This window comes from Kogia breviceps, chromosome 11, assembly GCF_026419965.1.
Source record: "Kogia breviceps isolate mKogBre1 chromosome 11, mKogBre1 haplotype 1, whole genome shotgun sequence".
NCBI classification, from domain to species: domain Eukaryota; kingdom Metazoa; phylum Chordata; class Mammalia; order Artiodactyla; family Physeteridae; genus Kogia; species Kogia breviceps.
The window spans coordinates 102,653,146-102,668,641 of NC_081320.1; the positions used below are offsets into that span (position 1 = coordinate 102,653,146).

At 56.1% G+C, this 15,496-nt stretch overlaps 1 protein-coding gene across 3 annotated transcripts in view; it reads right to left on the bottom strand.

The window, feature by feature from the left end:
- The window catches only part of TPO (thyroid peroxidase), a 32,847-nt gene extending 23,432 nt beyond the window's left edge, over nucleotides 1-9,415 (bottom strand). For all 3 annotated transcript variants that reach the window (XM_059078842.1, XM_067008239.1, XM_059078841.1), the window contains exons 1-3: nucleotides 9,322-9,415; nucleotides 3,778-3,862; nucleotides 278-438 (exon numbers count right to left, since the gene is read on the bottom strand). In XM_059078842.1, the coding sequence (XP_058934825.1) occupies nucleotides 278-438; nucleotides 3,778-3,862; nucleotides 9,322-9,415 (340 nt within the window). The remainder of the gene's footprint in view (nucleotides 1-277; nucleotides 439-3,777; nucleotides 3,863-9,321) is intronic.
- Between the last annotated feature and the right edge of the window lie 6,081 nt (nucleotides 9,416-15,496).

A 15,496-nucleotide genomic window follows, 5' to 3' on the forward strand; every position in this document is an offset into this window, starting at 1 on the left:
CCAGGTTTTAAGCAGGTCGGTCGGGGCCTTGGAAGTATCCCTCAATCATTTCATACCACAGAGCGGAACACTTAGATTGTTGAGCGGCCTCTCCAAACCCGATCTGAACAGCAGAGAAGCAGTGAGTTCCCAGACTAACAAAACCAACTACCGAGCCTCTTAAAGAACCGCTCATTTGTCCTGTGAACGAGTGGGCATCGTGCCCTGCGGGGACCCCCCCCCCGGCCCCTGCGCAGCCCTGCCCGGCCCTGCCCGGCCCCCCTTCCCTGGTGCTCACCTGTGGGCGGCCCAGACCCTAGGTGAGCCCTCCTCATCGCCTCCTGCACCGACACCTCCATGATGTCCGCCGCCCGGGACGCGGCGCGGCTGGTGGGCTCAGGGAGTTTGGAAAAAGACAGAAGCTGTGACGGAGAAATGATTTCTCTCTTGTGGAGGTTTCTGGGCACAAAGAGGAGATGTAAAGTCAATTATTCTTTTTTGGTGTTTGGTAATTACTTACTAATCAATCACACGCACCTTCACTTAGTACCTGGCAGGCGACAGGCGGGGGGGGTGGGGGTGGATTCAAGGACCCCGTCCACAAGGCCCGCGGGATTTAGTGAAGGGATGGGACCCAAGTGTAGACCATCAGCCAGTGTTGGAAGGTGAGGAGAATGACCGTTTGCCTTTTACAAACTTGCCGACTCATTTGATCCTCATAACAGCTGTGTGAGATGCACCTTCTCATCCAAGTCCAGCGAGTAAATGGGTTTGCTAACATCGCCTATACGTTTGCCACGAAAAGTAAATTAAGTTGGTTTCAGAGCACTTGTTGACAGTGGCTCGTCTGTGTGTGTTTGCCACTGACTCATTCTCCTTGGTCACTTTGTAATACACTTTAACTTTTTGTTGAGATAAGGTCGTCTCACTTTTTATGCTGAAAGTTTTTCTAGCTTACTGTGCAACACTGATTTTTGGTGTGATTTAAGGATATTTTAAGCGCTAATTAATGTTTCACTGAGAATATCACTGCGGATACATAAACTGATTCTGTAACTTGAAAACACAAGCCAGTTAGACGTGAGGGTTCCAGCTGACGGATGGGGCTCTGAGCGCCAGCAGCCCGGCCTGGTCCCAGACCAGATGTGCCGAGGCCGCGGCCCTGCTGTGTCCGCGCCGGCTGAGCAGGCGACGGACGGAGCTGCCGGCGGTGAGAACTGCAAGTCCTGCCGCGCGGGCGCGCCTCACCCTCCCGGCCCTCTGTCCCCTCACGAGGGTCCCCAGCCTCTGGGATCCCAGCAGCTCCCACCACAGGGGACCCACCCGCCCACCAGCATTTCAGGGCCCGGGGACCCCCGGAGGGGCAGGACCCAGGTGGCCCGTGCAGCGCTGCACCAGCGGGGGCCCAGGAGCCCGTGTGAGGACCGGCTCTAAGCCGGACCTGAGGGCCGTCTCGGGGGCAGGACAGCCCCTGCCGCTGCCGCTTACGCTTCTGGTTCACAGCCCTGAGGTCCTGGGGAAACGGCCCGGCCGTCCTGCCAGCTCCGAGCAGGTGGGCCCTTCACACGCCCCCTTTCGTTCCTAACAACCTGGCACGTGCGGAGCCCGCGGGGCGGAGGTGACGTGCAGGTGCCGGCTGAGCGCTGACCCACGTCACCCCACGTCTTCAGCTGCTGCTCATCAAAGCGCGGGAGACCCACGCTAGGCGGGCCCGTCCGACAGATGAGGACGGCGGTGCGCCAGGATGACAGCCCACGGCCGGTGCAGACGGCGTTGAGAACCGAAGATCCTACACGCACGGCACCCTAGACACCAGCCAGCGCGCCCATGACCGTATGCGATCGAGAACGTAACGCGGGAGCGTGCTGGATCTGCCAGCGTGTTTTCCAAAGGTGCCGTGAGGCCGTGAACTTTGAGGGGCAGAGCTTTTCCTTACAAGCTCCCACGGGAACCAGGTTCAGAGAGCCCAGGCTCCGGGCTCGGAGACAAATGAGGCCGTTGCTCAGGGCTGCCCGCCCGTGTTGGCGTCTGTTTCCGCGCGCTGGGCGCCGCGGTAGACGTGCGATTGGCCCCCAAGGACGTCCAGGTCCTGGTCCCCAGGCCTGTGACCGTGTTCGTTTCGACAGCCAAGGTGGGATCAAGGCTGCTACTCAGTTGATGGTAAAAGGGGACGTTGTCCTGGATGACCCAGGTGGGCCCAGGGTGGCCCGGGGGAAGGGGACAGTGGAGGGGCCCCGAGAGATGGATGTGGCAGCTCCAAGACGGAGGAAGGGGCCAGGAGCCAAGGCGTGCAGGGGCCTCTGGGACGTGCAAAAGGCAGGAAACCGATCTGTTCCTGAAGTTCCAGGAAGAACACGGTTCTGCTGACACCGTGGTTGGGGGCCCGTGAGATACGCGTTGGACTTCAACCCGCAGGACGGTAGCGTAATAAATGACGGTGTCGTAGCCAGAGTTTGTGGTGATCTGTCACGGCGGCAGCGCCCGCGGGCTCCGGTCCTGCAGAGGAAGCCGGGTCTTTCTAGGAGGGCAGGAAGCCTGGCCTTTACTGGAAGGAGTCCTTAATCGCGCGACGGACAGTGGACAAAGCTCTGTCTTCCAAGGCTGTTTGCTGTGTAGACACCCGTGGAGAGCCCTCTGGAGAGAGGCAGCCAGGGCCCCTTCTCAGGAGAGCTGGTGTATGAGAAAACAGACAGGACCGTCCTGGGCCCTTCCCCCGGCCGTGGGGGCCAGAGCCCCAGGGCAGCAGGAGGGCCTGTGCGCCTGGAACTCACCTCCCTGTTTGCTCAGGTCTCAGTGGGGACAGCCTCATCTCCAGGTTTCTAGTGTTTTTCTTCTGCTGTTACTAAAGTCCCCAGTTCAGCACAGTCAGCCGAGTAGCCTTTGTTTCAACATTTACATTTGAATGGAAGCCCCCAGGCCACAGACTTCCAAAGGTCAGTTCCCCTGGGGAGAGTCAGGAGAGACGGTGCAGCCCCTCTCTGCAGGGGGTCCAAGGGGGCTCCGTGCCTTCTCTCCATGGGGGTTGTCAGTAGCTCTTGCCCTTTTTCAGGGATAGTTGGTATCACAGTCGTGGACACACTAACAGAGTCAGACTTCAAGAGAAGATTTCTTCTTTCTTTCCCCTTTGATTCAAGTTTTTATAAAATAAGCAAAACTTAGTTCCAGCCAATAGAGACAACAGGGACTTTTTCTGGTGGGAATAATAGAAATTTGAAATTTGTGATATTTTGTATCTTGAGACCTTAAATAATGATTAGTCAGTTTGCAGCAAAATACCACACTTGTGAAGATCAAACCTGCTTTTCAGATTCTTGTGTGTCTGTCGTGTTCGCTTTACAAACATCTAACGTGAGACTAAAATATTCTTAATACTGATGTCACTTTTATATTTAAAATGAAGGTGTTTCTTAGTGATTTTAAAGGAATGGGGGGCAGATTTGATTCCTAGGTAAGGTTACAGCTGTGCCACAGAGCCGGGGCGCTGGGGCCGTGTGTCCGGACGCCTCCTGTCCGCTGGCTTTGAGGCCAGTTCTGCAGGAGCCGGGCTCCCTCATCTGTCTTTTGAACCAGGGTACGTTGAACCCTGGCCGCATCACTGCCCTTTGCTCTGTTTTGCTAGAGAGAGGATTTGAATGCGGGTCCTCTCGGTTGTTTGCATGTGACCCCAGAAAGGAGAATAAGCTCACGTGAGTCTCAGCCCCTAATTCGTAAGGTGGAGGGACCTGTGAAGAACACGATGGGCGAATCCGCTAAAGCCCCCGGCGCCTGCACACCCCCTTCCCGCTCCCGGGGCGGTACCTCCCCATCGTGGAGTAGACGGCCTCGTCCACCAGCAGCTTGCTCGCCTCCACCATGCCCCTGACCCGGCACTCCTCCGTCTCTCCTGCGAACGAAGCATCACGCCGTCAAACGCAAACTCCGCGAACCCCCCGCCACGTGCAGCTGGATGCAGGGACGACCTCGGGCGTCTGGGCCCCTCCCCCCGGGGTCTTGGGTCCGCTTCCCCGTCTTAAGTGAGTGCTGGCTCCTCGCTGGCAGAGACCGTGGGTACGGGGCGGGGAGGGCCCAGCACCCCTCCGCCGTGCGCGGGCAGCCCGGCCGTCCCTGCTTCTCGGTTGCCCTAGCCGCCTCCAGGGCTTCGGAGTAACTTCTTTTCGGAGCGTTTCAGTTACCTAAACCAGTGCTAGGGAAAGTTTATAATAATAGTTAACTATTTCAACTTGTGCATTTCAGAGAAGATAAACGACTCCAATACACCAGCAGTTTGCAGGGAAAAGACCCTTATTTTTTATTTTAGTTTTTAATGCTTTGGCACGTTTAACAAGTTCTGGGGTACGAACGTTTGTGTTTGTCCAGGATTCGTACGTTGACATCCTAGCAGTCCGTGGAACAGCGTCAGGAGGAGGGGCTTTGGGAGGTGACGAGGTTGTGAGGATGGAGCCCCCATGGTGGGGTACCTGCCCGCGTATAAGGGACCCATGAGCTCCCGCCCCTTCCTCCAGGCGAGGACACGGTGAGAAGAGCCCGCCGGCGAACCGGGAGGAGGGTCCTCACCAGAATCTGAAGGTGCTGGAGCCTTGACCTGGGACTTCCGGCCTCCAGACCGTGAGAAGCAGAGGTCTATTGTTCATAAGCCCCCCGGTCCGTGGTTCCGTGATCGCAGCCCAAATGGACTAAGACAATAATTTAAGATTCGTCTTGGGGTTAAAATGTGAGGCTCCAAATGAACGTTATAAAGTAGGCGACTCCTTCCAATAATATGCACACAGGTAACTTCGGTTACTAAATTACCCTTTGCATAATCAATACTTCATCAAAGGAAATGCATTCATTTCTAAGAATAAACAGAGTATCAGAATGTTCTTGAACGTCACACATCTAAATAGAAAGAAAGCTATTTTTAAATGGTAAATTTCCATATCTTTAGAATTACGTAGGCGTAGCGTATTCCAGGAAATATATTAAATTCCTGAGCAAAGTTAGGAGGATTAAGTTATCGGGTAGCTTTTGTCCTAAAATTTAACGGAAGATTTTGCGGCAAGAAGAAGTAGAGGGACTCGAATCTGTAAGAAAAGTTTGGGGGATTCAGACAGCAGGTTCCTGGGAGGCGGAGACCTTGTCAGGGTCCATCCTGCGTCCAGGAGCCCAGCGTGGGGTCTCGCCCCGGGTGGACCCGCAAAGGCGCCTTGAAGGACGGCCGGGTCTCGCCGCCAGCCCCTCAGTGCCCTTCCCCAGCCATCAGCGCACGTTCCACAGCGTGACTCCCTCTGGTCCTTTCTCGGTGCCCCCTCGGCCCCTCCAACCCCGGGCCGGTGGGGGGCACATGGGGCGGAAGCGGCCTCAGCTTGGCCACGGGTTCCCGCCGTGGGGTCTGAAGCGCACGGCGGGCGTGCGGCACAGGAAGGGGGCAGAGCGGGGGAGTCGGGGACCCCAGCGGAGCCACCAGCCTGGGGCTGCAGAGCCCGCAGGAGAGGCCGGCCTTTTCAGGGACCCCTGCCCTGGGGCTGGAGGGGATTTCACCCAGCTCTCAGGACTGGGAGCCCCACGAAAGCTTGGGGTTTAAGGCCCCGTGACCTTCATGCATTTCCTTTCGTTCCCGTCCAAACCCTCCGTCCACATTTTCGTTTCTGAGGTCAGCCTAGCCCTGCGCTGGCCAAACGCACTGACCCCCCTGCCTCTTAGGTCTCCTGCAATGAGATCAACTGCCGGCTCTTCGCAGGCACTTGGCAGTTATTTGAGAACGGATGCAGTAAAAAGAAAAATGTTTATCTGTCACCACTATCTTTGGAATTAACAGCTGCTAGAGAGATCCTTCCTTTTCTTGACGGTATTAACATTGTCATTTAAGCGTAATCGACCATATCTGACTTATTCTCCAGTATCTTTCCTTTACTATGGAATAGTTTCCCGAGCTCCTAAAGACAGTGTTACAGGCCTGCCGATTATTCTCTCTTCAGATATTGCCCAAGAAATATATATATATATATATATATATATTTTTTTTTTTTTTTTTTTTTTTTTTTTTTTTTTGCGGTACGCGGGCCTCTCACTGTTGTGGCCTCTCCCGTTGCGGAGCACAGGCTCCGGACGCGCAGGCTCAGCGGCCACGGCTCACGGGCCCGGCCGCTCCGCGGCACGTGGGATCCTCCCGGACCGGGGCACGAACCCGTGTCGCCTGCATCGGCAGGCGGACTCTCAACCTCTGGGCCACCAGGGAAGCCCAAGAAATATATTTTTACGCTGAATATTCCCCGTAAAAGTGTAGTTCTCCTCTTGAATTGCCTCTAGTCTCTGCCAGAAGTGGGCAGTGACCCGTTTCGTTTCCTCCTCACCGTGTGGGGTGTCAGGCTCATGGCCCTTCCTGGCTCTTCAATCACCCCCTTCCGCTGCTGTTGAGCAGCCCCAGGGGCACGGGGTGGCGTCCAGAGACGCGGCACGCGATCGTAGCATCGCAGACTGGGAGATCTGGAACCGAACCCCTTCTTTTCAGAGCTGAAAACTAAATTCGAGGGAACTTCCTGATTCGTCTGCTCTGGAGACGTCAGCCTTCCGAAGATGGGTCCTGCCCGAGGGGGTGCGCTGCCCCTAGCAGGCCCCCTCCGTACATGGTCATCTCATGTGGAAAGAGCTGGAATTCAGGAAGCTGTTATGCGAGAAAACACTCCAGGCCAGAAAGAAGGAAGTCACTTATTTCCAAAGAGTGATTACTAAAAAAACAAGGCAGGAGTGCTGGTCTGAGCTGTGCTCTCGACTAACTCCGAGGACGTGGTTTTGCTCTGAGCTCTGTGTTTCGTCCTGACTTTTATGACACCTGTCTGCCGAAACCCGATGAACTGGAGTAAGTCTGCCAACTCTCCTTGTTAAACAGAGCCGCTCACCAGGCTGGCTTCCCAAATGCCCCGCCTGCAGCAGCGCCTCTGCTGCCTCTTGTTCACGTGCACCTGATTCTCTTGTAGCAGCTATGACGTGGCGGAACATTGGCCACACAGGTGACTGCACTTACATCTGGACTTCGCACGAACGCAAGAAACGAACCCCAGTCCGTGTGGTGATGAACTCACGTGGTTTCCATGATAAACGCTCTATGCGGAGTTTTTGAGAGACCACTTAGACTCCTGCTGTGCAGACCTGCCTACAGTTCCCAGACGGATGCGACACCTAAGGAAAGTTGTTCCCGAGTGTTTATCAGCCAGATTCAAACGTGCGTTGTTTCCACGCGCAGACCCGGGAGGTGACGGTGAGCATGGCCACGGCTCCGCCGTCTCTGAGACCCTTGGGGCCTCTACTTTCTAAGCTGTGAACGGGTGACTGGACCCCACGGGCAGGAGCAGCCCACAGAGGAGACACCCCACCCCGAGGGGCTCCCCTCTGGCAGGTGCAGATGGACGTCTGTGGTCCAGCCCGGCCCTGGTCGTCATGGCAGCGCCCCCGGCTGGTTCTGAACAGGCGAGGGGGGCGATCCGACCGCTCGTGTCACAAAATCTGTGAACACAAGTGACATGAACCCAAACCCAGACAAAAGGTCTGGTGGGATCGTCATTGAAAGTTTGGCTGCGGAGAAATGTGACTGATAAAAGTCATGTTTCAAAGAAAGCTCGACACTTCTATATACAAAATAGGTAACCAACAAAGACCTACTGTGTATAACACAGGGCACGATACTCAATGTTTTGTAATAAACTGTAAGGGGAAAGAATCTGAAAAAGCGTATATGTGTAAGTAAATCACCTTGCTGTACCTGAAGCTAACACAATAGTATAAATCAGCTATTCTTAATTATAAATGAATAAATAAATAAAAAAGAAAGTTAACCAGTGCGCAATTACTTTGTTTAAAGTGACCATTGGCTTGTCAACTGGGAAAAAAAAAATCATTGTATTGAAGGCTGTAAAAGTGAAACACTGTACGGCTAAGGATATTTTCTAAATAATTAATTTACAAAGTAAACAAGTAATTAGCCAGCTTCAAAATATTCTAATGAACAATAAATTAGGCTCCAAATTGCAGCATTTTTATCAGATGCTATATTGTGCATTATTTATATATATACTGAAAGTATGAGGGGGAAAAAACCTCTTAGAGATGGGGAAACAATAAAAAGTCGCTCTAGCAAAGCTGTAGATACACCTTTCCCAATTTTTTAAAAGTATATGATTTCTAAAAACTCTAGTGTGCAGATATATTTATATTCTGTTGAATGGCTCTTACTCATGACAACTTTGTCACTATGGTTTTGGAGAACTAGGACTGTAGTAAATGTGAAATGCAATGACTAATTCACAGAGCATTTGCTGCACCCATTTGCTGTGATGGGTTTACTGGGCTGGGAGGAGCGGGACCCCATTGCTTGAGGATATTTAAGATGGAATCGGTTTTTGTTTTTTTCTAGTGCGTTTTGTCCAGGCATGAGGCACTCAGTACTTTAGATGGAGCATCTCTTTGATACTCACAAATGGAACTGTGGTGGAGAATCCTCCAGTTTTCTCCATTTTACAGACAGGAAAGTGGCCCAGTCAGTAGTGGGTGGGGACAGGGCCTGACCCCGGCCTCCTCACGGCCTCGACGGCCAGGCCGTTTTCTTAAGGAGCATATGGGTCTGCAAAGGACTTTGGTGCAACTGTTCGCGTGGCCCGAGGCCCCCGTGTTCACTGAAACTGGAGACTCCGTGGCTCTCAGCCCGAGACACCCTGGGGTGGACGTGGCTGCGTGGACTCTCAGGCCTGGAGGGCGATCAAGGGGCCCGGGGCTCGGGGGAGAGGCCAGCGGAGCAGCATGTCCAGCCCTGAAGAACCCAGAGGGGCGAGCCTGCCCGGGGGGCCCGTGTTGCAGAGGCTGGTGATCAGAGAGCATCCTCGAAATGCCCTCCGACACCCTGCTCCTGTCACATCCCTTCTCCGTGTTTGGGAATTGTTCTCCTTTTTCTTCAAAACAGAAGCAGAGTTTGAGCTGTGATGATTTCAACCACAGCATAGCTATACCTTTCTGAACTGAATTTGACATTGTAGCACCCTGATTCCAGAAAATACAGCACAGAAGTGATTTAATGAAAAACGATTTTGTGATACAGGAACAAACAGCTACTCCCAAAGAAATGTTTTTCAAATATATGAGTAGGTAAAAATGGAAATTTTCTGTTGTGTAATCATAGGAAAATCAGTTATTTTTCTGAAAGAATTGTATTCTAATCCTTCTAGACTCAAGAATTATCGTTCTTTTCTTGGAAAGTGAAAGAAACACTGAAGAGGTCTTAGCTGATTCTGGAGGACCCACGATGCTTCCTGTTCTGGTTGCGGGGAGCAATAACTTTATGATTTCAGAAGACTGTAACTTATCGTTACTCACCCCAAAAGTGGTCCTTGTGTCTCAGCATGAACGAGAAGACAGCTCCGGCACAGGCCACGGCCAGCGTGGTGCCCACGACGGCCCGAGCTCCCATCCTGAAGAGGAATCGAGAGCGTCAGGCGGTCAAGGGCACGGTCGACTCCTCAGTTGGCGTCCCCGTCGGCGGCTCTCCACGCGCTCGTCGCTGCGAGGCGGCTGCTCTCAGGAGCTTGGGTCTGAGCTCTGGGAGGTTCTGACCCGCGTGTCTGTGGTGCGGACAGGCCTTAGCCGCCCACCTATTTGAAAACAAGTCCCTGCTCTTGGGCAGCTGTGGTCACCAGAATAGCTCGGTGACAACCTGTTTTAACTCACGGGGATGCCTAATGCTGTATAACTTCTGGGAATAATTACAGGGAATAAAACAAATCTATCTCCCATAACACATCTCTGTAGAATAAAAAAAATGAATAATACAAGGAATTTAGCCTTTAGAAAAGAGGTAAATAAAATTTCTAAACGCATGTGGGATTTCCTACAACATTCTTTTTCCTGCTTATAAACTGATTTCAGAATTACGGAGCTGTTAAGACAGAGCAAAAATTCCAAATCAATCATTTCTATTTTCCCAATTTCTCTTTTCCTAGCCTCGGATGCTCTGCTGCTATTTTGGAGCCACGAACTTCGTTAAACGGGGCGGGGAGGGCTGACAGGGCATCCTGAGTGGAGGCCGTGTCAGGACCTGCTGACCCGTGAACCGACCCGGCCGCGCCTGCCGGCCGTGCTCTCGGCGCTGAGGCCTCAGCAAACCTAACAGGCGTCAGCCCCGCGGCTCTGCTCGGACCGGCTCCCAGGCGTGCCCTGAGCCCACAGTACAGCCTCCCTTGAACCGCTCTCCAAGTTTCAGTGACGGATTTCTCTCAGAAAAAGGAAAGCCAAAAAGTTTCACAGCCAGACCCTCTCCTCCGCTCAGCCAGGAGCTAGGTGTGCAGGACAGGTGACCCTGGACGTGCCCGGCTGCCCAGGGCCTGGCCTCCCGCCTATAAAGAGGCTCCAGGCTCCACTTCCCGCCCACGTCACTGGACCCCCTCCCGTTCCTGGGTTGGCTGGACGTTTACCTCTTGTGTTTGCACAGAAGGCCGTGTGCTGGCCAGGTGTGGCCTCACCTGGGCCCATGTGAGGTTGAGCCTCTGGCCCTGGAGTGAGGAAGGGAGGGAAAGAATGCGTATGTGTCGGGAAAGAAGAAACCGAGAAGCACTCTCCTGGTTTGTAGAGCGTGGGGTTTCTGAACCTCTCCACTTCCCGTCTGAGTCTTGGGTTTCTTCTACATGAAAACCATCTTCCTCTCCTTCCTGCTCTTTCCCCCTCTCTTCCTGGTGCCTTATTCAAACTTGGGGACGCTCCCTCCAGGAAAGCTGAGGTTAGATGCTGACACGTATGCCAAGCATCGGGACACCAGGACATATCTGCAGCATTAGAAGGCCCGTCTGAAAGTGACACAGTAAATGAGGTAGAAAAGCAGGTGGGGAATAGTCAACAGTGACGGTGATTTCTCCCTGAAATGGTGGGAACAGGCGGAGACAGCGAGAGGAAGGGCCAGACTCCAAGGCCCCTTCACAGCAAAGCAGGGACTTGGTGACTTGCTTCCCCGGGAGCAGGGAGGGGGCAGAGCCAGGGCCCTGCCAGGCTGAGTTGCTGGCCTGAAGTCGTGGAGATCCCGTATCTGACTCTGGGGAAGCCAGGGAAGGAGGGGAGCCCAGTGGGAGAAGCAGAGGTAACTGTTCGGGTTTGGACGTTGGATCTGAGGCCTTGGGGCTGTGCACAGGCAGCCAGCTGGCAGCGTTTGGAACTTCGGGCGGAATTTGCCTGAAGAGGGTCGTGAACATAGACGAGGCCGCTGGATGTGACACAGGGATGGTTCGGGGAGAACACAGGGACCCAGAGGAGTCCCTTTACTGGGACACCAGCTGGCGTCGTCCTGTGTTTAGGGCCCTGGACGTGAGGACGATCCCAGTGGAGACCGGATGCTCCTTTGAGTTCTTGGCCGGCTCGGGGCAGACGCTCAGACGGGCGGCCTTGTGCACACAGCCTCAGATGCCAGTGCCCTGACGTAGCCGTGTCCACGGGCATCTCGTGCCGGCTGGCCGCGCCCAGGGACAGCGGGTCCTTGTGCTGAAGCCACCCTCCACGACTGGGCCCAAGATGTTCCGTGACTCGCGTCAGAGCCTGGAGTTTGCGTGGTGCCCGGTGGGGCTGAAGCACCCACGTCCCACTGAGCCTTCTAGAGGTTCCAGCTCGCCGGTGTCCCCACCCCACGTCCTCACACAAGGGGTCAGAACAGCACAGGGTTGAGCAAAAAACATTAGACTGAGATGGAATCCCCGGCCTTGACACTTCGCCCTTCCCGGAGCCCTGAGGCTTTTGCTGTTCACCCTCCCAGCCCTGTCCCGAAGGGGCGGGGCCCCAACAAAGGTCCTATCCCTCCAGAAAAGAGGCATGAGAAGGTCACATCATTATTCTTTCTTTAGTGAATTTAAATCACTACAAGGGATGATAGGAATGTTAGTAGGTGTTAAGTCCGTAATTCGCTTTTCTGGTTTATTAAACGTTCTGACGACCTCAGTTTTATATTGTGCATTAAGACCACTGATATTTGGTGGGTTATAAACAAAAAACTATACGACTCTCCTGAAATACCTGTATCATGTAACTAACTGCTTAAAGAGAATCTAGGAAAGGGAATCTTTGGGGAGATTTTTAAAAAGCGATTGTACCCTTTTTAAAAAGAAATAAAACATTTTGGCTTTTGTTAAAGTAACAATTACACAAGGAAACCTATCTGCTTGGTCAGTCTGGCAAAACCGGCTCAGGGGTGCACTTTTGAGAGGTATTCATTGCATTTCCAGCTGCCTTTGAAGAGTCCAGAGCATGTGCCCTTTTCAATGTTCTGATAAAATATTCTCCAGCTTCAGGCAGTGAGACCTGACAGCCCCTCACCACATACGCACACATTCCATTCGGTCACGAGGACTGCTGGAATTTGTTGATGTGACCGTCGTTCTAAAGGTATTTTAAAAGTCACGGTGCGTATGATTTGCCTGTGTTCACGTGCACAGAAATGAAAGCCCCAGGACGTTTGTTCTACATTCATAACTGTGTTGCCCACCGTCCGTCTCCCCAGGACCTGGGTCCCCTCCACGCTGTGTGTGACTCTCCATCTCTACACCCGGAGAAGTGGATGCTTCTTTGTCGGCCACTTAACACATAGGACGTGGGGGCAGGTGACAGCTAAACACATCTGGATATCCCTCTGTGTCCACGGCCTTCCAAATGAAGACGGGGTCACCCGATCCGCCTCCTCTGAAAACATCGTGTCCAGAGGGAGGCGTGGCCTCACCTCCTCGCCGGACCCCAGGGCGCTGGGCGTGTCCCGTGGGTTGGAGACGGCGTCTCCCCCGTGTCCTCACTGCCCTCCTCTGTGTGTCTGCGTGTCTGTGTCCTGACCGCCTCTTCCTACAGGGACACCCGTCCTCCTGGGCTGGGGCCCCTTCTGAAGAGCTCACTTCACCCAGATTACCTCTTTAAAGACCCCATCTGCACGTACATCCGGAGGTTCTGGGGGTCGGGGTGTCGGCTGTGAACTTTGGGGGGACAGGAGACAGCCCATCCAGGCTGCAGTGAGGCGCAGCGAGTCGCCCTGCCGCTGGGCCCCCGTGCGGGCGCCCGCTCCTCTCGCCGCCAGCGCCGGAGGGAGCAGAGCTGCTGTTCACGTCCGCACCCGCCGAGGTGAGGAGGCGCCCTCACTGCGGCGTGCGAGAGGCAGCCGGGATCCAGGGACCACCGGGGCGGCCTGCCCCACGGGCTCCGCGGGAAGAAACGTGCGTCCGCGGGCCCCACGCCTTCCACGTCCAGTTCTCGCGTGACTCTCGGACGCGGTCTGTGCCGGGGAAGGGCGTGGCCGCCGGCCACGTGTAGGTAGGCGGACCCTCCCGCCCACGGGGATGGTGGCCTCCTGTGGGACGCCGGCGTGGCCCCGCCCGGGTCACTCGAGCCTCCCGGGCTCACGCGGGCAGAGCCAGCCTGGGGACATCAGTGGTCTACGTACTGGGTGAGGCTAGTGGTCCACGCCCAGGGCTCTGATTGGGAAAAGCACTCAGTGCCCACTTAGCTGATGGGACCACAGGTGTAGACTCGGCCGAGGCGGCTGGGGGCCTCGCCTCGACCCCAGGCTCTGTGATTCGAGCACCCGAGGGCCCTCCCGCCTGCCCGCTGTGCTGTGTCCTCTGGGTTGCTAGCTCAGCAGGGCCTCTGGGCAGAGCTTGCCTTGGGGTCTCCACTCCCGCCAGCCCCGACCCTCCCCCCGGCCCCCCGGAGGAAACTGGAATTTACCCTGAGAGACGAGAGCTCGGAGCCCTGTCACTGCAGAGACGAGTCCCCGGGTGGAGCCCGGCGGCCGGGGTAGAGGCGGGATGCTCTATGAAAAAAGAAGAGGGGGCAGTCTCTCCCCTCGTTACCACAGGACAATCAAGCGTCTTAGTTTGTATTTGCTCTTTCAAAACACGGGTGAGACGCAGCTCAGGAGATGAACTCATGGTTAAAGGGAAGAGATTAACAGAGCCCTTGATTCGTCCGAGGGCGCGGCCCCGGGGCCACCTCCACCCCTTGTGTCATGGGAGCCCCATCCTCTGGGACGGCGCAGACCCTAGGAGCCCCCCCGCACCCACCACGGGGTCCGGTGGGCACCTTCCTGGGTGCAATCCCTCCCCCAAAGCCTGAGCATCCCCAAGGGGCCCTCAGCCTGACGGCACGCTTTGGGACGTGCCTGTCTGAGTCCATAGCTGGCCCCGTGTCCCCAGAGGTCCTCCCGTGTGACGCGGCGACCAGGGCTCCCCACGTGTGCTCAAGCCCCACAGGCTGACCCCCGGCTCCCGTCCTGCCTTCGGTGGAGCCGGCCGGGCAGGTCTAGGAGAGGCGGCTGAACCTCGAGGAGGGCTGGGGACCCACAGTCACAGCACGGGGGGAAGAACCTGCGGCCAGGGGTGGGCGGGCATATGCGTATTCTCACGCTCCTGTGTCAGAGAAGCCCTCGTTTATTAATTTTAAGATGTATTTCTTACCATCGCGGAACCTAGTGCCCCGGGGGAAGCCCCTCCCCGTCGTCCTGCCGGGGTCCCTGCGCCCGCCGCCCCTGAGGACAGGCCCCAGATCATTCGGCCCTCATCCTCCAGGACGGGCCAGTGCACGGGGGGCACCGGACACCTGCTGCTGCAGGGTCCTCCCCGCGGCCTCGGCGGGGGCCGGAGCACAGCGCGGCGGGCGTGGCGGCGGCCAGGGCACCTGCTCTGCCGCGGGGAGCGGGGAGGGCTCGGCCTCCAGACAGGCCCAGCGAGGACGGCCGTGACGGGGAGACGGGGCCACACGCCAGCCTCACCCCCCGCGGGCCAGCCCCGACCCTTGGCGCTGACGGGGCTCGCCCTGCACGTGGCCACCGCTGGGCCTGGGCCACGGGGCCGCTGCAGGCCCTGCCCCTGTCCGCACTGACCCCCTCATGGTCACCGCTGACCTCCGTCCCCGTCAGTGCTGACCTTGCCCTGGTCACCGTCAGCAACGACCCGAGGCCGTTTCGGTGCTGATAGCGTCTGCTGACCCAGGGGAGGCCCAACTTCCCAGAATAGAAGCCCGAGGAAGCAGCAGCTGAGCCTCCAGTCCCAGGAGTGGGACGGCCCCCACCCCTGGCCGGAGGGGTCAAAGTTTAGGGCTGAGCGAGCCTCGGGGGCAGCGGATCCCAGCCCCGCCGTCGGGGCCCCCAGGGGTCAGCTTCCGGGCACTGAGCCCGACCCCCGCGCTCTCCCCAGCCTCTCCCGTCACCGGCTTGTCCCCGTACCTGGAGGGTGCGCCCGGCCCCGCGGATCAGGGACGGCTTTGTGGCCGTGAGCCCCTCGGTGTCTGAGCCGCTCCACGTCCTCCGACCCGATGGCACGTTTGTTTTGTTTCTCAGTTAGAAGATCCTCAAATGGAGGGTCTGCCCCGGGGAAGGGATGGCGCTGGCAGATGTTTGCTGTGTCCTCAGCGTCACTTCTCCAGGTTCCGGAAACAGAATCCATGTTTATTTCTGAAATTGCCTTCCTCCTGCTCCATACACACACGTGCACACACACTCACACATGTACACACACGTACACACACACACACGTAGGCT